Consider the following 21,641-nt stretch of genomic DNA (forward strand, 5'->3'; position numbering starts at 1 on the left):
ATACATGAAAGTATTGCAGGGAAGCATAAAAAGCGTGGGAAGGGGCTATTACCATGGGACACAGTATGTATTTATTAATTATACATGCGTGCACCCGGTATTTCCTGTCACAGTACGAGCACCAATATGCTTAATACGTGTACCGACAGGCCTGCAGAGCATTTTCTAATCTGCCTGTGGCGGATTGAGCCCTTAAGGGCTGTAAATGACATGCATTTGTTTTTTCCAACTGGCTGATTTTTCGGACATTTTCGCGGCCCCTAGGGAGTTCGAAAAATCGAATGTGTACTGTGCAACTCACCAAGAAGATGCTTCAAATGGTCCGTGCAGCGAAGCAGTGGTGGAAGGAGAACAACAGAAAGGACCTACGCATATGGGAATGAACAGGAAAGGAAGCGTGCTGATGTTTAGAGCTCGAAAAAACAAAGTGTTGTCTGATGCTGAGATGCAAGTGTCCCTCATCGAAACCAAAATAAACTCTTTAAAGCAGTAAAACGCAACACTGAGGCGTCGTGTGCGGGCTGAGAGTATGTCGGGACAGTTGAGGTTAACTTACGAGCTGTTGAGAGAGAATCTCAATTGTGACAAAGTTCGGGCTTCATGCCACTGAGCTTGCCATCAGTTCATAGAAATAGCTCATATTCGAAATATTTGCTTCTGTATGCATCTCCTTTTTCTTTGTATTTGAGAATGTTCGACTCGATTTGCAACTTTTTTCGAAGACATTTTATTTGCTGTGCATTTTACTAACCCCGCCCTTCTATTTTTTTTTTTGAACAACATAAACATGACTTCTTAGTATTCAAATTGGATTAAGCTTTTTTTTTTCATATGCTTACTAGAGAATGACAGCATCGGGTGATATGGTTTCAGCCCGTCTTGACATAAAACATAGTTCTGCATCACTCAGGGAATTTTGCAAAGGCACTCAGGGAAAACCTGGAAAACTCAGGGAATTTGGAAATGTAAACTTCGTAGACACCTTGCATCAGGTACTATGTTGATGAAGCCATCTTTGCGGAAACTGTTTCACAGGCACGCGGCTGTCACCTTTGCCTCGACCCCGTATTGTGTGACATTTCGGTTTTCGAAGAATTCAGTTTGGTGGTGGCGTCACGTTTGGGTGGTCCGCTGACGTAATGAAAACCAGAGGAAAGATAGAAATCAGTCGGCACGCAGCTTTTTTTTTTTTTTTGAACAAGTACGTTATACAGCAAGGGAAAATATTGAATTTTGAACGTTTCTTGGGGGGGATAAAATAATTTCTTCATGTTATTGGTGAGGTTGATGGTTTTCATTGTGAAACGTGTGTGTGACATACATAGCACAAACGAGAAGAAAGGGGGTTAACCGAGGGGCCTGATTTTTATTAATCATGTCATAAGAAGCCAAGAAACACTGACACCTAAACTTTAATTTCCATTAATTTATCATTTCTTTGGTTCATTTATTAAGCACAAGTAATTTCCCCTATGTTGTCCTTGGTGTCAGTGTTTGTTGGCTTCTTATGATATGACTAATAAAAATCGGGCCCCTCGGTTAACCCCCTTTTTCTCGTTTATTACATGACGAGGGTATCGAATCCGGCAAAATTGATGCCTTCAGGTAGCATATGTGGGTTTATTGACTTGTTGCCTTCACCCAAAAAGATCACGTTCTCATGACGCCTGCGGCAAAAACGACGTTCCACGTCCATTGCCAAGGTCTGTGAGTGGTGGCGCTGGCTAACACTCCCAGGGTTCTACTAGGGCACATACATACCCAAGAAAGTGGATGGGAAAACAGCGCCGCGGTAGCTCAATTGGTAGAGCATCGCACATGAAATGCGAAGGTTGTGGGTTCCGTTCCCACCTGCGGCAAGTTGTTTTTCCATCCACTTTAATTTCCATTAATTTATCGCTTAATTTATTAAGCACAAGCAATTTCCCCTATGTTGTCCTTGGTGTCAGTGTTTGTTGGCTTCTTATGATATACATAGCACAAGTAATTTCCACTATGTTGTCCTTAGTGTCAGCGTTTGTTGGCTTCTTATGATATGACTAATAAAAATCAGGCCCCTCAGTTAACCCACTTTCTTCTCGTTTATACTGACGGTGAGATAGTTAGTGTATTTTGTTTACTGCAGTTGACCTACTTATGCCGCTAGGTGGGACGTTGTACACTGGCTTGCCGCTTTCGAGGAACCGTTGCTTGACCACCGCCTTTTCATATGTCGTCTTCGGAAATTTCACCCTCCCATTTTCTTTGCTAAGGGAGTTATGGCTTCAGCAAAACAAAGCAAAAAAATATGTGTCTGACTGACACCTTGCACAGGGCAAAGATTTGCTTGTTGGCCATGCACTGTTGGAAACTTCCACTTGCAAAAAATTGCAATGTGCACAGCACTTTGGCCATAGTATTAAAGGGACCCTGAAACGGTTTCAACGATTTTCTACAAACGTACTGAGTCCTTAGAGTAGGTCCTTCTGATGATTAATTGACACATCTTAGTGCTGCGTGTAAAGCGTGAAATTTATTATAAGGTTTTAAAAATGCACGTCACTGCCGATCGCAGCACACTGCTTGGCGGAATTTTAAGCCGCCCCTACCCATATGACGGAAATCGCCCATATGACGTAAGTGGGGTGAGCTATCCGTTTGGCTGACCAGGGCGCGTGATCGATAATTTTTCCAACTTTATGGTAAACAAATGATGTTTGTAATTGTTCGAATGTTAGTTAATTTGTTTTTATAAAAAGAAAGTAACATATAGAGAATGCACAAGGACAATTTTTCATTAGTTAGATCTTGATGAGGGCTAGTTGGTTCATACTTTGAACTGAGGTGAAACAGCACGAAAAAGACGAGGACACATGGAAACAAATACCTTGTGCTTGTCTGTACCTTGTGCTTGTGCTTGTCAGCGCTTGTCTGTGGTATTTGTTTCCTTGTGTCCTCGTCTTTTTCGCGCTGTTTCACCTCAGTTCTACAATTTTTCAGTACACTTAAGCACTTCCGGCACACAGCAAGTGTCGTCTGCTTGTGTTACCACGTGCTCCGTCTTTGGCGAGAGCTCCACAGTCAGTGTCGGTCTGTGAAACGGTCATACTCGCCCATCCACTATGCAAATAAATTGTGCATTGTCCATGCCTTAGCATTTTGCCTGCAGCACATGGGCACATATCCCCGAAAACAACACGGATTTTTTTATGTTCTTATTACAAAAGGAGTGCGCCGGTCGCTGCCATCATTTAGTGCGTAGAAGTACTGTAACGCACACTTTCTTGTTTTTGCCGCCACCAGTGTATGAGTAGCCTTTCATGGTATACGTTTTGTCCGGCAGCATCCTATAACACAGTTTCATCTGTATTATATTCTGTATTTCATCTGTATTTCATCTGTATATTTCATCTGTATTATATATGTCCTGTTACAGTGACTAGAATAGGTGGTGGCATCAATAGGGGAAGTTTGATGAGCATGCCTGCTCCGTTGTGGCACTTTGTGAGGAACAGGACAAATGGCGCTGTAACCCGTTTACATGTTATGCGCTTGGAGCAGAAGCGTTAGCTAGGGCGTGCCTAGTCGTTTTTTTTTTTTTAAGCGTTTGTTTAGCTATACATCCTAAAATACAGTCAAAACCCGTGATAACAAAACCCTACAACAACAAAATATTTTCATAACCCTAGCTAACGCCCATAGTTATTTAATGCATTTCATACTTTGACAACAAAATGTCACTGTACTGCAATCCCACATCAACGAAATTTTCCATAATGTAACCCCTCGTATTACCTACTCCCACAAGGCTAGCAGGCTCCAAAATCTGGTCAAGTGTGATTGGCCTGCACTAAACTTGCGTAAAATACCACCACATTACACTTGCAATATTACGACAAGCTAATGTAATAGGTAATGCTGAAAACATCTAAGGCATCAGTATTATTGAGAACAGAACTTGAGAAATTGACATTAATGCAACACACAATTTTAGACTCCACCGGGACATTCAAGTACTAGCCTGATGATGTAACATCTCCTCAATATAATTATTTCGCTAGTACTTAACTACCTCTATTAAAAGATCATTGTATTGTTTTATAAGACGGAAGAAAATGTTACTTTTTTACTTCTATTGTACTCTTAGACAGAATAACTGTTTGGCGTTACTCTTGACAATGACTTGGGCGCTAGAAAGGGTTCGTCCTTGCTTGACTCTGCGCTGGTTTTGCTATCTCATGAAACTGGCACAAATGCCAAGCATAGCAGAGAACAAAGCCCATCGCGATGAGTGTGGAAGATTGTGTTTATGATTCGGTGCACTTTCCCATCCTCTTTCACACTGTCTGCTCTATCATGGCCTGGTTTCTTGCCGTTGTTTTGTGTTTTCTACAAGAAACCATAGTGCTGGCTGTGTTTGTGCTGTTTTTCTTGCCAAGGGTAGTAAAGGGCGGTGATATTGTATGCAACATCGCAACTCCCTAATAAATAATAAATCTTTTGCAGCAACCAAACTTTTCCAATTCCATGGCACCTCATTAGTATGGAAAACTCGCTGGCTGGATAATGGAGTGTGGAAAAGCACAAAGACTGTATAGGACCGTGTCTTTTAATTTGTAGTGCAGACATGGTTGGTATAGTCGAACCTTACTATATCGAACCCGTTTACATAGAATTATTCTATATATTGAGCAATTTCTGAACACTGTATTGTTATGAGTATATATAGCAAAAATTGCGCTTCCATCGAACTTCAAGCAGCAGAAAAGTGCCTCAGAAGTTGGCTTTCCCTTGAGGTGGCGGGGAAAACAGGCGACGCGGTTCCATCCAACCGCTCTCCTTACCGTGACCGCGCTGCCTCGGGCGAGCCGTCGACACCCCTCTGCAAAAAATGGTCCTGGCCCGCCCACAGCGCTTGCTCAGACAGCCAATCAGAGGCTCTTGTGCCCTCGCCGTGCAAGATGGCACAAGTGCAGGTTGTTTTGCTGCTTTTCTGGTTCATTGTGTTTGCGCCTCGTGGGCCTTTTTCCGCAGTGTTGCTGTGATGAAGCGGCAGAATTTACCTTTCGTTATGAAGCTCGAAATCATATATCGGGTCGAACACGGTGAAAAGTCGTGTATGTCCCTGCAGTGTGCTAGATTCCAAGGAGCACCCTGAGCACAATCTTGAAGAATAAGGGGGAGATTAGGGCTAAAATGGCCAAACTCGCGACCCAGTGCCCATGGTGCCTGATGCGTATGCACGGCCGTGTACAAGTGGTTCATCCGAAATTGCTTCAGACGTACCGGCTTCCGCGTGCTCGGTCATGACTGTAAATCCTGATGAATGCAACGAAGCCATTGCCGGTTTTGCTGAAGTTTGGAGCGAGCTGTCAGAATTTCAGGAAGCTGTTGACGAATCAATGGGCGACGAGTTTTTGAGTGCCGGTGATGGTGTCGCGACCATGGAAGGACCCAAAAACACAGACTACATTGCCGACATCGTACCAAGCACAAGTGAAAGTAGCCACAATGAGGAAAGCGGGCACAATGAGGAAAGCAAAGACAGTCCTTTGCCCACATCCTCCGAGGTGATTGGTGCATTCGCACTAGTCCAGCACTTCTGCGTGAATGCGGAAGGTTGCCGCCTCAGCTGCTGCGACTCCTTAGACAATGTGGAGAAGTGCATGCGTTGCAGGCAGCGAAATTGCCCAAGCAGAAGAAAATACAGGACTGTTTCATGGGAAACTAAGCTAGTTTCATCAATAAAGTGATGTTCTAAATGGTATGTGCATTTATGACATAAAATTCTTTAGCAGGCTTATATCGAATTATGCCCTATATTGAACTGATACGGCGTTTTTTTGCGAGTTTGATATAGCCGGGTTTGACTGTATGGGCAGTTTCCGGAAGTCCCATGCGCACTGGCAGTAAAAGGCATGCAGTGTGCCATTGGCAACAGTATGCATTGCTGACGGCATGATGTCTTACACAGGTGGCTCTGCCAGCATGACAGCCATCAGAGCTCTGATACATTCATGCTCTCTGAAATGTGCATGCTTTCTGGGATGAAAGCTGTGCATTCCATGTATATCAGCTGTTATACTGACATCTAGTGCGCAAAAGTAAATGAGAACAGTTTTTTCTCCTACATTCTAACTTTGTCAGCAAGCTGTCTGTACTGCACTCCTCTGGTGTTGTATTGACTTTCTCAGAGTGATAGGCTTGTCAAGAATTGTTTTGACATAAAGGTTGATGTCACAGACCTCATGACCCGCAAGGCATTTCAAACTGTACTGGGATATTTTTTTAAATAGTGGCAGCCAGAATCATGTACTCTTGATTCTTTGATTGCAGCAAAAGCAAGTTTTAGTCACAACCTTCTTTAAATCAATAAATGTTCATTATTTTCCATCAGAATTAGTTATTATGGATGACCCAATTTATGGACAATATTGCTTGAGAACCAAAGGTTCTTTATTAGCAAGACACTGTTGTAATGCATTGCTGAAAGAAAGCGTTATCTCCTCTCTACTTTCTTCAATAAAATGGGGCTCTTCCTCCGGAAATAATATGGTATGATAGGGCTTCGCAGCTTACACCATGTGTCAGATGTACAAGATTAACTAAAGCAAGTGTTCGGATGCCATCGCAATAGCTTAGTGGCTGCTGCATTCAGCTGCTGTGCACAAGGTTGCACATTCTCAGCTGCAGCAGCCACATTCTGATAGGGGTGAAATGGAAGAATGTGTGTGTGCACTGTGCCTTGGGTTCATGGTAAATAACCTAAGGTAATTGAAATTAACGCAAAGCCCACCACCACAATGTCTCACTTAGCCTAGGTGTTGTTTTGGAGCAGTATACCCCAAAATGTCATGTTTAGCTATTCATACAATTGTAGTTGCATAACACCTAAGTGGAAACACTATTATGAACTATGAGGTATCTTTACTTGTTGGTTTTCAAGTGTTATCGTGAAGAGGCATTATATAATGGAAAGCTTTGTTTCAAAATGAAGCATCTGTTGTTAGTTTTTACTCATTCATTGCCTGTATACACATATTTGCAGATTGCAGTGGCATGATCGAGATGTTATCGGATTCTGCAAAAGTGCTTTATCTGCCATCGAACTTGAAAGACTACCTTCTGCAACGTCTCAACTGTCGCTGGGTGGTCCGTGGCCCAGATAACAACTTTCTTGGCTTAGATGTGATTGGTTTTTCTCTCGCTGGCGCCCAAGACCTCTTAGTTGTCACAGATGGTGGCAGGAGGGACTCACCTGTTGTCCTGCAAGCCTCGCAGGGCGATGCACAGCATGTTACTGGTAAGTGCTTTGCAAAGTGGAGCAGTGTGCTCCCGCCCGTTTTCTTATGTTTTGCTTCTTTTCCCCTCTACTGTTGTAAATATGGCCTTGCAGACAATGTGATATTTTCCATTCTGAAACTAAGTACACATTCAAAGCAAACTTGATAACACGTGTGGAGGTGGTAGCTGGATTTTGAATAAGTTGTAAACTTTAATTTTCCATATGCTGTAAAGGCAGCCCTACCGATACATATGTAGGGGAACCTATGACTTGGGGGTTGAATGCGCTGAGGCAATTGCGCCATCCTCTGCTTTCTCCCTGGGCTCCACCACCCTGCTCAAAAGCACATATTTTGAGGACCATCGCCGAATTTAGTGAGACGTACACTTTCAGTGGCAACCACGTAGCCATAGCTACTTTGTGGTGGCTAGCATTTATTGCGCAAAATTTAGTCCATCTCAGCTGTCAAGTCTTAATTAGGTAAGGAAATCCCTTACCCTCATTTGCATATTTCACAAAATCTGTTTGCAAACTACAATTTTTATATATAATAAGGGCTCGCAGCAACAATGTGCCTGTGACACGTTTGCAGGGCAACAGCAGTGCAACATTCCCGTGCATTGACATAATCTTTAATGCAGTGTGCATCCCTCGATTATATTTCGGCACCAGGAAGCAGACGAGCCACTAATATTCCATCATCACATGTAGTATGCAAGTTTGAAGCACATGGACCTTAGTAAAAGTGCATTACTTCCTCGACAAATCTGGTTTGCGACAGAAGTCGTGACATAGTTTGTAGGGATTCAGGTGCGCCCTAGTGACTTTGCGCAGACATTTCTCGTTTTCTGCCATCCCTACAAGTCTCCCTTTCGAACCGTGACAGCTGCCAGGAGTGGCTTTTTCTATAAACTGTTTTGTGGCCGTAGCGCTTGTCACTGCCGGTTGGAGCACTCGTTGCTGTGCAACCAGTGCGATCCACAAAGCGAGCGTGAGGGAGACTTTTCTGGGCCGTCACTGGGTACGTATACAATTTTCCTTCATCCACTCGGCCCTTTATTTGGCCATTATTTGGACTTGAACTCATCTGCGGTACCTTAGGCCTCTGGCAACGTTGGCCCAGCGTGGTATGACCACGTGCCAGCACTAGGCACCACTCTTCTGTTTTTCGTTTGCAAACTGAGCAACACAAAGTGCACACTCACTGTAGGTGCAAGGCACCGCAGACGAGCCCAAGTCCGAACAGTGCCCAAACAAAGGAGCTGGTTGACTAGTGGAAAAACGTATATTGACACGTGTACTTGTCTTTATCGGGCGACAAGTATTGTTGCCTAAACAAATGTTATCGCACAGCGCGGGACGCGCCTGCATGTGTCCGAAGTTTCTGGAAAGTTATCGATGCTTCTATCCGCTGTCTGTTGTCGCCGAACGTTGTGTTATCTGATTTCATCGCTTGACACGAATGGTGTAGAACATTTTAGAAGGCATGCGGGTCCCAACGTTTAATCTGGAACATTCGATGATTGCTGTATAAAAGCCGACGCGCTTGACCCGCTGATCAGATTTTCGACGATCGCCGACTGTGTTCGCCGCTATCGTTGTGCTTTAAGTGTAGCCTGTTTTGTGGGCACAGGTTCGCCCAATAAAAGCTAGTTTTGTCTTTCACAGTACTGCTACTGTGTTCTCTCTTTACCGTCACTACCACGTGACATCTGGTGGAGGTGCTTGTGCGTTCATGTACCGAACGCCCCCGCAAAGCCGCGATCCAAGTCCGAAGCCCGAGGACAAAACCAACGTCGACCAAGACCAGCCACCAGCCAACCAAGACCAGCGAGCTAGCCGCCGGCTGCAAGGACTGTCCCAGAGCACGGACTCCTACCTGAGACGAGCAGGAAGATTGCCACCAAGTCCTCCCCAATGGCAGCCCCAGCATCCCCCGTCGTGCTGCAGCAGCCCAGGGAGCCCCCCACGTTCCACGGTTCAACATTCGAGGACCCGGAAACCTGGCTCGAGACGTACGAGAGGGTCGCTGCATTTAACAGCTGGAACAGCGACGACAAACTGCGACATGTCTTCTTCGCATTGGAAGACGCTGCCAGGACGTGGTTCGAGAACAGAGAAGCCACGTTAACGACCTGGGACCTTTTCCGAAGCGCCTTCCTGAAGACATTCACAAGCGTCGTTCGCCGAGAACGAGCCCAAGCACTACTGGAAACCCGAGTGCAGCTGCCCAACGAGACCACGGCGATTTTTACAGAAGAAATGAGCCGCCTATTCCGCCACGCTGACCCGGAAATGTCCGAGGAAAAGAAAGTCCGGCTACTAATGCGTGGTGTTAAGGAGGAACTTTTCGCCGGTATGGTACGAAACCCGCCGAAGACTGTTGACGAGTTTCTTCGCGAGGCCACTAGCATCGAGAAGACACTCGAGATGCGAAACCGGCAATTCGACCGCCGCACCAACGCTACAAACTATGCCGGAGTTCAATCACTGGCCTCCGAAGACTTGCGCGAGGCTATCAGGGCAGTCGTACGAGAGGAGCTTCAGAAGATCTTCCCGTTGTCGCAGCCTCAAGTGGCCTCGATCGCTGACATCGTCAAAGATGAGGTTCAGCGGTCGCTTGGAGTCTCGGAGGTGCAACCTCAATTACCGCACCCCCAACCCGAAGCGATGACCTACGCCGCCGTCGTACGCCGTCAAGGCCCTCCTCAGCGACCGCGCCAGGGCCCTGTAACGCCGCAATTTCGTCGTCCGCCGCCGCCACCGCCAGCACGACCACCCGTCGCCCAGCGCACCTACGCGAGGAAGACGGACATTTGGCGTGCTCCTGACCACCGCCCGCTCTGCTACCACTGCGGATAAGCGGGTCACGTCTACCGACGATGTCCGTACCGGGAGATAGGACTGCGAGGTTTCGCCGCCAACGCGCCGCGTCCACAGCTTGGAGAGCGCCCACGTGACATCGCCGATTACCTCGCCGCTACTCAGTGGAGCCCTCGACGGCCATCCCGTTCGCCGTCACCAGGACGCTACCTGTCGCCGCAGCGCCGACCATACACTGGCCCAGCCCGGGGCCGGTCAGCGAGCCCATATCCGGAAAACTAAAAGCAGCAACCGATGGAGGTGCGGTTGCTGTTCGTCGAACTGACGAAGATCCTCCGCCGCCGCCGAAGACGACGACGAAACGATCTCGACGACATAACAACGACACACCGCCGCCCCGACGAAGTCAGGAAGGCAAGACTACACCGACGAACGACGACTTGACGACGCGACGTTCCAACTTCTGTTCAACACGACGCAGCCGTGATCCGACGCCACGACCTAACTGCAACGCCAGACAAAGAACCACCGACCTCGACGTGCTTCTCGACGGCCACGCAGTCACTGCCTTAGTCGACACAGGGGCTGATTACTCCGTCATGAGTGGACACATCGCCGCCCAGTTGAAGAAAGTTAAGACTATGTGGGAAGGCCCTCAAATTCGAACCGCTGGAGGACACCTCATCACGCCGTCTGGAGTCTGCACGGCAAGAATTACCGTTCATGACCGGACTTACCCTGCCACCTTCGTTATCCTCCAACAGTGTTCACGAGACGTCATTCTCGGTATGGACTTCCTGAACCAACACGGCGCAGTCATCGACCTGAAGTCGAAGTCAATAACGCTGTCGGAAGATAAAGCGATACCGCCGGAGAGCCCTCGTAGTCACCACGCCTTGAGTGTGCTCGAAGACCAAGTGAGCATACCGCCCCGCTCCAGCATTGTTATTTCGGTCGGCACCGAAATACCCGCTGACGTAGAAGGTGTCATCGAAGGCGACCAACGTCTCCTGCTAGACCGTGAAATTTGCGTCGCAAGAGGGATCGCTCGACTGCATGGAGGGAAAACTGAAGTGTTGCTGACAAACTTCAGCCAGGAGTTCAAGCACATCAGCAAGGGCACGACGATCGCGTACATCGAGGAAATTGTGGAAACCGCTAATGCGTTTGTCCTCTCGGATTCTGCCGCATCTACTCCGACGACCATGGTTCCCGAACCAGACTACGACATTAATCCAAGTCTCCCAGTGATTAAGCAACAGCAGCTCAGAAGTCTGCTCCGACGATACAAAGGCTGCTTTTCGACGACATCGAGGATTCGACAAACACCAGTCGCCAAGCATCGCATAATCACCGAGGAGTACGCTCGACCACTCCGCCAAAGCCCTTACCGAGTTTCGCTGCGAGAACGCGAAGCTATAAGAGAACAAGTCGACGAAATGCTGCGCGACGACATCATCCAGCCGTCGAAAAGCCCGTGGGCATCCCCTGTTGTCCTGGTGAAGAAAAAGGACGGAACCCTACGTTTCTGCGTCAATTATTGTCGTCTGAACAAGATCACGAAGAAGGACGTATACCCCCTTCCACGGATAGACGACGCATTGGATCGGCTTTGCAACGCTAAGTACTTCTCGTCGATGGATCTCAAGTCTGGCTACTGGCAAATAGAAGTCGACGAGAGAGATCGCGAAAAGACCGCCTTCATCACGCCAGACGGCCTCTACGAGTTCAAGGTCATGCCATTCGGACTCTGCTCGGCACCTGCAACTTTCCAGCGCGTCATGGACACGGTGTTAGCAGGATTGAAGTGGCAGACCTGCCTTGTTTACTTGGATGACGTCGTCGTCTTCGCCGAAAATTTCGACGATCACCTTAGGCGGCTTACGACAGTACTAGAGGCCATCAAGTCATCAGGGTTCACTCTGAAGCCAGAAAAATGCCGCTTCGCTTACGACAAGCTTCTGTTCCTAGGCCACGTCATCAGTAAATCCGGAGTACGCCCCGACCCCCAGAAAACAGCTGCCATCGCAAAGTTCCCGCAGCCCACCGACAAGAAGGCAGTGCGTAGATTCCTTGGCATGTGTGCTTTGTCAAGGACTTTTCACGCATCGCCGAGCCGTTGACACGTCTAACTAAATGTGATGTTGAGTTCAAGTGGGAAACGCCGCAGGCCGACGCATTTGAAGAACTCAAACGACGCATGCAGTCGCCGCCTGTACTTGCGCACTTCGACGAGTACGCCGATACAGAAATCCATACTGACGCCAGTAGCCTAGGCCTCGGTGCCGTTCTAGTCCAGAGGAGAAACGGGGTCGAACAGGTGATAGCTTACGCTAGCCGGTCGCTGTCAAAAGCGGAAGGCAACTATTCTACGACCGAAAAGGAATGCCTCGCCATCGTTTGGGCTACAGCTAAATTTCGCCCTTATCTTTGTGGCAGGCCATTCAAAGTCGTCAGTGACCATCACGCGTTGTGTTGGCTAGCGAGTATAAAGGATCCTTCAGGACGACTGGCGCGGTGGAGCCTCAGACTACAAGAATACGACATCACTGTAACCTACAAGTCCGGACGAAAACACTCCGACGCCGATTGCCTATCCCGCGCCCCCATTGACCCGCCGCCGCAAGATGACGAGGATGACGACGCCTTCCTTGGAATAATAAGCGCGGAAGACTTCGCCGAACAACAACGAGCGGACCCGGAACTTAAAGGCCTCGTCGATTATTTGGAAGGGCACACCGACGTTGTCCCCAGGGCATTTAAGCGCGGATTATCTTCCTTCACGCTTCAAGACAGTCTACTCGTGAAGAACTTCTCGCCAGTCCGCGCCAACTACCTTCTTGTCGTCCCGTCAGGACTTCGTCCAGAAGTATTGCACGCCCTACATGACAATCCGACCGCTGGACACCTCGGTTTTTCCCGGACACTATCGAGGATACAAGAAAAGTATTATTGGCCGCGCCTGACCGCCGACGTCGCCCGTTATGTCAGAACATGCCGAGACTGTCAGCGACGCAAGACACCGCCAACAAGGCCAGCCGGATTACTACAGCCAATCGAGCCTCCTTGCCGACCATTCCAGCAGATCGGGATGGACTTGCTGGGACCCTTTCCGACGTCAACAACCGGAAATAAGTGGATCGTCGTGGCGACAGACTACCTTACCCGCTTCGCTGAAACTAAAGCACTGCTGAAAGGTAGCGCAGCCGAAGTGGCAAAATTCTTTGTCGAAAACATCCTGCTTCGACACGGCGCCCCAGAAGTCCTCATCACCGACAGAGGAACGGCCTTTACAGCAGAGCTCACCCAAGCCATTCTGAAATACAGACAGACAAGGCACAGGAGGACCACGGCCTACCACCCGCAGACGAATGGTCTTACGGAGCGGCTGAATAAGACCCTCGCCGACATGCAAGCGATGTACGTCGACGTCGAACACAAGACCTGGGATGCCGTCCTGCCGTACGTAACATTCGCTTACAACACGGCGGTGCAAGAAACAACACAGATCACGCCGTTTAAGCTGGTTTACGGCAGGAACCCGACGACAACGCTCGACGCCATGCTGCCCCACGTCACTGACGAAGAGAATGTTGACGTCGCTAGCTATCTCCAGCGCGCCGAAGAAGCCCGACAGCTCGCCCGCCTACGGATCAAGAACCAACAGAGGACCGACAGCCGACACTACAACCTCCGACGACGCTTTGTTGAGTACCAGCCCGGCGACCGTGTTTGGGTTTGGACACCGATACGCCGACGAGGACTCAGTGAGAAACTACTCCGACGCTATTTCGGACCCTACAAGGTCATCCGACGTATTGGCGCTCTGGACTATGAGGTCGTGCCAGACCGCATTTCGCATTCACAGCGACGTCGCGCACGACCTGAAGTGGTCCACGTGGTGCGTCTTAAACCATTTTACGGACGCTAACGAACTTTCCTTATTTTGTTTTTTTCTTTGCTATGAGTGCTTACTTATTACTTTCGTTTGTTTGCAGCATCGGGTCGATGCTTTTTAAGAGGGGGGTATTGACACGTGTACTTGTCTTTATCGGGCGACAAGTATTGTCGCCTAAACAAATGTTATCGCACAGCGCGGGACGCGCCTGCATGTGTCCGAAGTTTCTGGAAAGTTATCGATGCTTCCATCCGCTGTCTGTTGTCGCCGAACGTTGTGTTATCTGATTTCATCGCTTGACACGAATGGTGTAGAACATTTTAGAAGGCATGCGGGTCCCAACGTTTAATCTGGAACATTCGATGATTGCTGTATAAAAGCCGACGCGCTTGACCCGCTGATCAGATTTTCGACGATCGCCGACTGTGTTCGCCGCTATCGTTGCGCTTTAAGTGTAGCCTGTTTTGTGGGCACAGGTTCGCCCAATAAAAGCTAGTTTTGTCTTTCACAGTACTGCTACTGTGTTCTCTCTTTACCGTCACTACCACGTGACAATATGTACTCGGCATTGTCCCAGAGAGTTCTCCCTCGCACTTGCTCTGCCAGTCATGCTGCCGCTAGCACCGTGGCCGGCAGTGCTAAGTGCCACTGCCGCTAACAAGTTCATGGAAAAAGGCACGCCCCATACAGCCATCACAGATAGAAAGGAAGATGTGTAGGGATGACAGAATAGACGAAATCCCCACGCAAAGCTTCGGGGTGTACCTGAGTCCCCACACGTTTTACAGGCACCCAGCCAATGTGTCACCATGCGCTGCTCAAGATGTGGGGGTGGGTGGGACGAAGTACTTCAGCTTCCACCAAAGTGATGCTCACTCAGGAATAGAAGTGTTGCGCCAATTGCTACTTCTTATGCAACCTACGTCAAAGCTCTAATTTTTAATGAAGTTGCCAAATTTAGCAACATGTGACTTCAGTAGCAACCACATAGCTATAGACAACCATTGGCTAGCGCGTAGCCCTGCAATGCAAGCCTAAGCAATCCATTTCAGTGTTGGTGTCTTTGGAGTGTGGTTGTGTTTGGTGGCATAATTCTAACTTGGCCACAAGAAAATGGGAACCGTTTTTTTTTCTATGCAATTCATTACGAATGTTTTATAAAAGTGTTACGCATTTGCGTATACACAGACCAGCTAGAGTCGTTCAACCCTTTGAGTGTAAATTTTTTTCTGCCAAATGCAACTTTCTAGGATCAAATGTTTTTATTGGAGATTTAAAATCTTCAGACTGGCCTATGTAGAAAAATATTTACCGCAATTTGACCATGAATGAGCAAAAAATCTTTTTCATAGATATCCGCACGCCAAGTTTCATCCTTGACGCCAGCGCTCGTTTCTCTTCTGGTGGAACGATTTCACCTCCAACGGGTCTTCGTTTCTACCCTTTCCCTTCAAGGTCGCACTGTGTGCGAAACGTCTCTTGTTTGTGACGGCGCCTCTTCGGATGAGGGGAAATTATTATTGTGTTGTTAACTGTCGTTACAGCAGTGTAAACACGAAAGGGTTGATGGCCACAGTGAAATTCTGCCGATCCACAAGAAAATGGTATGAAAAAAAGCAGATAACAGGCATGGATTACTGAGGTGTGCCGAATGAAGTAAACAACTGGAAAACGAAGCAACCTCGTTCATTGATCACTCATGAGTGTATGATGGTTTTTATATGTAACCCACATGAATTTCATGATTACTCGGTATATACCGTATTTACTCGCATAATGATCGCACTCGCGTAATGATCGCACCCCTAAATTTTGTCGTCAAAATTCGATTTTTTTTTATTTCCCGCGTAATGATCGCACCCCGAACTTGCCGCAGCGATACGTCGTGTGCTAAGTCTAGCGAATAATGATCGCGCTTACCACCTGTCGAATGCTACGCAAACGACTCTTTAAGACAAGCCAAGCGGCCTGCACGCACTAAACATTCTTAAGTAGATGCCTCATTTCATTACTTTCATCACTTTCCGCATTTCCATGACAAAATGAGGTACAACCAAACTTGCCTTTATTATGGGTTGCCTTTATAATGGCTGATGTCAACAAAAACAATAAAGGCGCATTTCGATTCTTTTCATCTGCTTTTGCACTCGTGAGCACGCAACAAATCGCGCACGGCAATGACAGTAGCCACGTTTACTCTGATACGTTAAAAGTGTACCCTATTCATACGCCGACGCTTGTAACACAGCTAAGATATTCGCCCACCCTTAGCGGAAACGTGCCATATTAGGATAGTAGTGAAGACAGACGCCGCAGTTTCCGCAGCATGCCCGTCATGTGTTTCTATGTCATTGGCAGCTAAGCGCGCCCACCTGTTTCTGTCCCCTGAAAGTGGACATGGCTACGTTATTGCCGCAAACTTGCCGATATCAACGGTAATATTCATCACTGATACGGAAGAAACTGTTTCAATGCACGTAATGTACTCACGAGAAGAAAAAAAAATCGTGTTTGGCGCGTTCGGCTTGCTCCGCCAGCCGCCATTTTTCTTTTGGTGTCCCGCACCCGCTATCTCGCATCCCGCAGCTAACGCGGGACGAAAAAAAAAAATTTTTTTTTTTCGCGGAAAATTTAACTCGCGTAATGATCGCACCCCTGAATTTGCGTCACTTTTTCTGACAAAAAAAGTGCGATCATTATGCGAGTAAATACGGTAATTATTTTAATAATGTAAAAACTTTCAGAGTTTCGACCAGGTCTTGTCCTGTCTTCTTTGTCGTGTTTCATTTGTGTGTGCACTGCCCAAGAATGGAAACCACTTCAATTGCATGCACTAGCAGTGGCCGAAGTGCATGCTTGCCAACAAATTGAATATGTGCACAATGCATTGAACATGACCGGAGTTCATTCCTGCATCACCACTGCACCGATCGATCGAGTTACTGGATGATACACACCCGCGTCTTGGTCGCGCCGGCATTGCTGAAGCAGGAATTATTACTAATACTTTCAACTTCCATCTCTTGAGCACTATTTAAAAATTGCCAAGCTATTTACATTGCTGCCTCTATTCTATATTGTATAGGGGACATACTAGTTAAATTTGTGTGCACATGTCGTACTTGTGCTATGCGGCGGTATGTTTTGTTTATTTCCGCACAGTGTCAATGGAAGTCCGTTGTTACCATCAGAGACAACACGGATTTGTAGCAAGCATTTTGTGGGAAACTGCAAAAATGACTTTAGCTAACATGCATAGTATGCGCCGACGATTTTTCCGGCACGAAGCTGTTTCCTGCTCGGTGTCCCTTACATGGCTAAGCAGACACTGCCCTTTCGCAGCATTGCAGCCATGAAAATAATCATCAAGGGTACCAATCTCCTTAAAGGCAAATAGAAGCATGTACATCATCCTTTGAATTAAACGTCCACACGCACACACGTAGGCACACACCATGTGTGGTACGAAACGTGCCCAAACATGCGCAGTGCAAGAGGCAATCAAAGTGGTGTGAACGAGAGATGGGAGATGCGTAGTCTCGCTAGTTGAATTTTGCGCTACATTCGGCGCTCTCACGCCAGTGCGTCAGCGCCACTCAGTGGTGCCGTTCTTGTCTATAGGTAAGCATGCACAGTTTATTCATGAATACAGATTGGCTTCCATAAATACTAATAATAAGAATAAAAAGTAGATACACTGAAATAGATATATTACGATTTGGCACTTGGGCATAGTCTAGATCGCAGAAATCGTTGCACAACTCACTAGCAGCAGAGAAACCAGGGCGTAAGCCCATAGCATAATCAAACCATGTATGTTAGCACACACAAGAAAACTTGACAGTTGCGTGCCTGTTAGAAAAATCAAAATGAGTCGGAAACTTGCAGTAATGCTTTGTCCCATCGGCAACGAAAGGCAATCGCTTTTCACGAGTCTCAAGAAAAGAAACGCCCGCGTGGCAGCAGGTTCGTATATGGCGGCATTGTTCGTGTACACAAGCGCCCGACTGAACAGATGTAATTGCACACCTGTGAGCAATAAACAAGCAGGCATCTAGCGGTGACCCTTTGAGAATGACCCTCTACTGCAGCGATGTCCTAGCAGTTGAGCACTCGCTTTGTATGCGGGAGGTACCAAGTCCAAATCTCGATGCCGCTGGAAACCCACCATTCTTTTTTTTTTCCCCCTAATGGGTAGCGATGTTCCTTGGCCTGGTGCTTGGCTGCTTGTAGGGATTCACATCTTGAAAGAAGGCCCAATACAGATTTTTAAAAAAGTATTGCTTGATGCCATTTCAAAACAGTGTGCTATAGATGGTTTTTCATGCTTTTCTCATTTTTGCGCATACAGGTAAACCTCGACATAACAAACTTCAATATAACAAAATTCTTGATATAGCGAAGTATTTAATAAACTTTTTCTAATCTCTTGTCCCTAGAGCACCATTTATTTAGAACCTTAGTATAACAAACTATGGTTATGTCCTATTTCAATACAACAAAATTTTACTGCAGCTGCGAAGGGATACCCAGACAATAAATTAAAACTTCTGTGGACACAGATGGTCAAGTGGTTGGATTATAAGCAGCTACTTGCGAACGCACCTCTCAAGCGGCCCAAGAGCAACTGTCGAAGTAGAGCACCGTTGTGTTTCTTATGAAGTCCAAGTGGGATAAGATCTCATCATGCACCGTGTGCTGTATGCTTTGTGTGCGAGTTAAAGCATACTAGGGTGTGATGAGAAGATGGGGGAATAAGCTCGCAGCAATTCAATGATGCATGTGCTGGGGAGGGGGCAGCTTGCCATGCATTTCCTTTCTTAGTGTTGCCATTGCTTTGCATGGCTGTCAGTGCAGCTAAGTGCATGCAGTACCCAGGTACCCTGTTTTAGAGGTAATCATTTGCATCTGCATAAAGTGGGTGTGTCGAGATGGCATAGCATGTCTGGCTTCGCTTCATACTGCTGATGTGAAGATGTCATAGACATGGCAGAAAACCCTATCTTTCATTGCCAGCTCTCAAATTCAACAAAACCATTTTTTTTTCATTAAAATTTGCTTTTTCCAATTGACTGATAATTTGGAAAATTTTGCAGGCCCCTTACGTGTAAGAAAAATCCATTGGCAACTATTCCTATTCGCCTAAAAGGGAAAATTTTAATATAGCAAAATTTAGTTATAACCATGCAAATTGGCAATTATATCAACCACATTATATTGAGGTTAAACTGTACTTTACCCTCATTGAGCTTTACCAAGCTACTCGAAAACCCAGTTTCTCTTCTCCAAATTAGAAATTACTTTTTCAAAGTAAGGATATTGCTTCTTCCAAAGCTGCCTTAAATCTGCAGGCTACTTCAATTCCTGATAACTAATGTTGGTGCTTTCCTGTGGGTGAACAGAAGTAGTTTGAACTGGTCTGGAATTACTCATGAGTGTTCACATTGATCATGATACAGAATGAAGCTCACATAAACATTTGAAAAATACGTTCAGAGCAGTTCAGATAGATCCCATTTTCCAGTTTAATGCTGGGACAAATATGTTGCTGCAATATTTTTTTTCTTTGAAATAAATAATTAGACAACGCGTTCAGGCCGGAAGTCTGATCGCCACTGTGCTGCATGCTATACAGGTCAACTGCACCACGCGCTTTCATATGCCACGAATAGCAGCCTATCTTCCTTTTTTGTGCAAATAATGCGATGAGGAATAAATTGTTATCAGAACAGTGAATTTTGCCATTGTCCGTGGTTCTTCTTGAAGTGCCGGGTGCTCAGTTTTGCAGCTAAGCCGGTTAGGCCTAGCAGCACCCCCAGCACTTGTTTGGCACCTAGCTAACAGCAGTGGGCAGTAATGAGCCTCGTGCATTGTTGATCCGAAAACTTATCATTGGGCATTGCGTGGCATGCCGGTCTAAAATCTGGCCGCTAGTGTATTCGTTCCTTAAGAAACGGTGAATTTTCGCACATTACGAGAGAAGCCAGAGATAGTTGCGTGTTGTCACTGTCACATGCATGCATCACTGCAGCAAAGTACGATGTGTTTACACCATCTAGACAAAATTTGCCCCAAAGTTTGTTGATTGTACCAGATAGTGCATTAAAGCTGGGTATGTTAAAAGTGGGATTTATTGCAAGTATGATATAGGCAGACCAAACTAAGAGAGAAGAATAGGCGGTAATATCTGAAAGTACTGTATATACTTGTGTAAGGGCTGCACCCCCACTTTGAAGGGCAAAATTTTGGCAAAAAAATATTAAAAACGTCCCACCAGAAAGCAAAGTTAGTTGCGTTGCTTCTAGATGACACTAACTGCTTTTTCGTTGACGCCACTCAGGTCGGCATAACAGCACCAATATTTATTTGTGTGGCGCGTCGTCTTGGCCGTGTTTCCAGTCAGATCAGTGTCATTTGACCTGGGAGCCCTGTTTAGGTCAGTGCTGGTCAAGGACGATAGGCTGGCACCGGAGGTCATTTACTGCAGCAATATGTCATTTGCATCTCTGTTACCCTCTGCTACAGTTTCGGAAACCGTACGAACCTTTAGTGGGCCTTCATAGGCCTGATTTGTGTATGGGTCGCACCCTGGCAAGATTGTAGAAAAAGATGTGTGGCCCTTACACGGGTATATACGGTATGCTCCATGTGGATTTGCTGTTATGGCCATCAACTGTAATACATATGTTTGAATAATTGAGCAGATGCAGAAATCACTTGGTGACTGCAAACGAATTCGTTTTTGCCACGTCTTCATGCAATGCTACTTGCTCACCAAAACGGAAACTGCCGATTATGCATAATTTAATGTTTACCGTATTTTTTTTTCCGCATAATACAGACCAAAATTTTTAAAATTTACCTGTATAACTGGGGTGCTGTTGTATTTAAATTACGACTTGCAGTGTGGCTTCGCATCAGTGTGAATTTTGCCTCAAGGGATGGTTTTATAACAGCATGGCCTGCGCTGCTATAAGCTACCTGTAAGGCAAAATTCTCCGCTATCAATATAGCAGAAAATGAAGAACAGAGCCACTGGCTGAATATACAATGTTGATGGTTCATACATCCACCCAGGGAGACTGTTTTAAAAAAAAATTTAGCATTGCATGCAGTTATTTACATGAGCTGTTCACACAGTTTTTGCTTTTTTTATTGTAATTAGGGGGTAAGGAGGGTTGAGGTGTCGCTTATAAGAAGATCCTTCGTTGCAAATACTTTGAAATGTTCGACTATTGAAGTTTAAGCTGAAGCGAATGTGGGTTAGCATGAAATTTGATTGAATATTGAAAAAATATTGAATAATTGTACAAGTCTACTCTATATTAATTGTGAGGGTTGCTCAAAAGGGCCATACAATATTATTTTAGCCACCAAGTGTTACACCACATCATGTTTTTTGTATAATCCTGGAGTGAATGCAACGAGGATTATGAAAACTTATGTGGGCAAACGAAGGTTATTCAACTTACAAATGAAAACTAAAGGCAGACAAGAAAAAAAAAAAAGAGCCGTACCCTTTTTTATTTCACTCACCTAGCAAGGACTTATGCTGCTAGCAATCAAAATGTGGCTTAGAGTCAGCAGTAGTGGAAGCTATTTTCCCATTGTGGCCTTCCCACGACAACCCACAGCCATATTTCTTGATGGACGTAA

At 46.3% G+C, this 21,641-nt stretch overlaps 1 protein-coding gene and 1 non-coding gene across 2 annotated transcripts in view; both read left to right on the forward strand.

Moving 5' to 3' along the window:
* The window catches only part of LOC135916575 (cubilin-like), a 259,475-nt gene that overhangs the window by 130,223 nt on the left and 107,611 nt on the right, over positions 1 to 21,641 (forward strand). The window contains exon 8 of the mRNA XM_065450011.1: positions 7,028 to 7,282. Within this exon, the coding sequence (XP_065306083.1) occupies positions 7,028 to 7,282 (255 nt within the window). The remainder of the gene's footprint in view (positions 1 to 7,027; positions 7,283 to 21,641) is intronic.
* On the forward strand, positions 1,787 to 1,859 carry TRNAS-UGA (transfer RNA serine (anticodon UGA)). Its single transcript has one exon. It is a non-coding gene; the product is annotated as a tRNA-Ser (tRNA).

The sequence above is a fragment of the Dermacentor albipictus genome, chromosome 1 (assembly GCF_038994185.2).
Source record: "Dermacentor albipictus isolate Rhodes 1998 colony chromosome 1, USDA_Dalb.pri_finalv2, whole genome shotgun sequence".
NCBI classification, from domain to species: Eukaryota; Metazoa; Arthropoda; class Arachnida; order Ixodida; family Ixodidae; genus Dermacentor; species Dermacentor albipictus.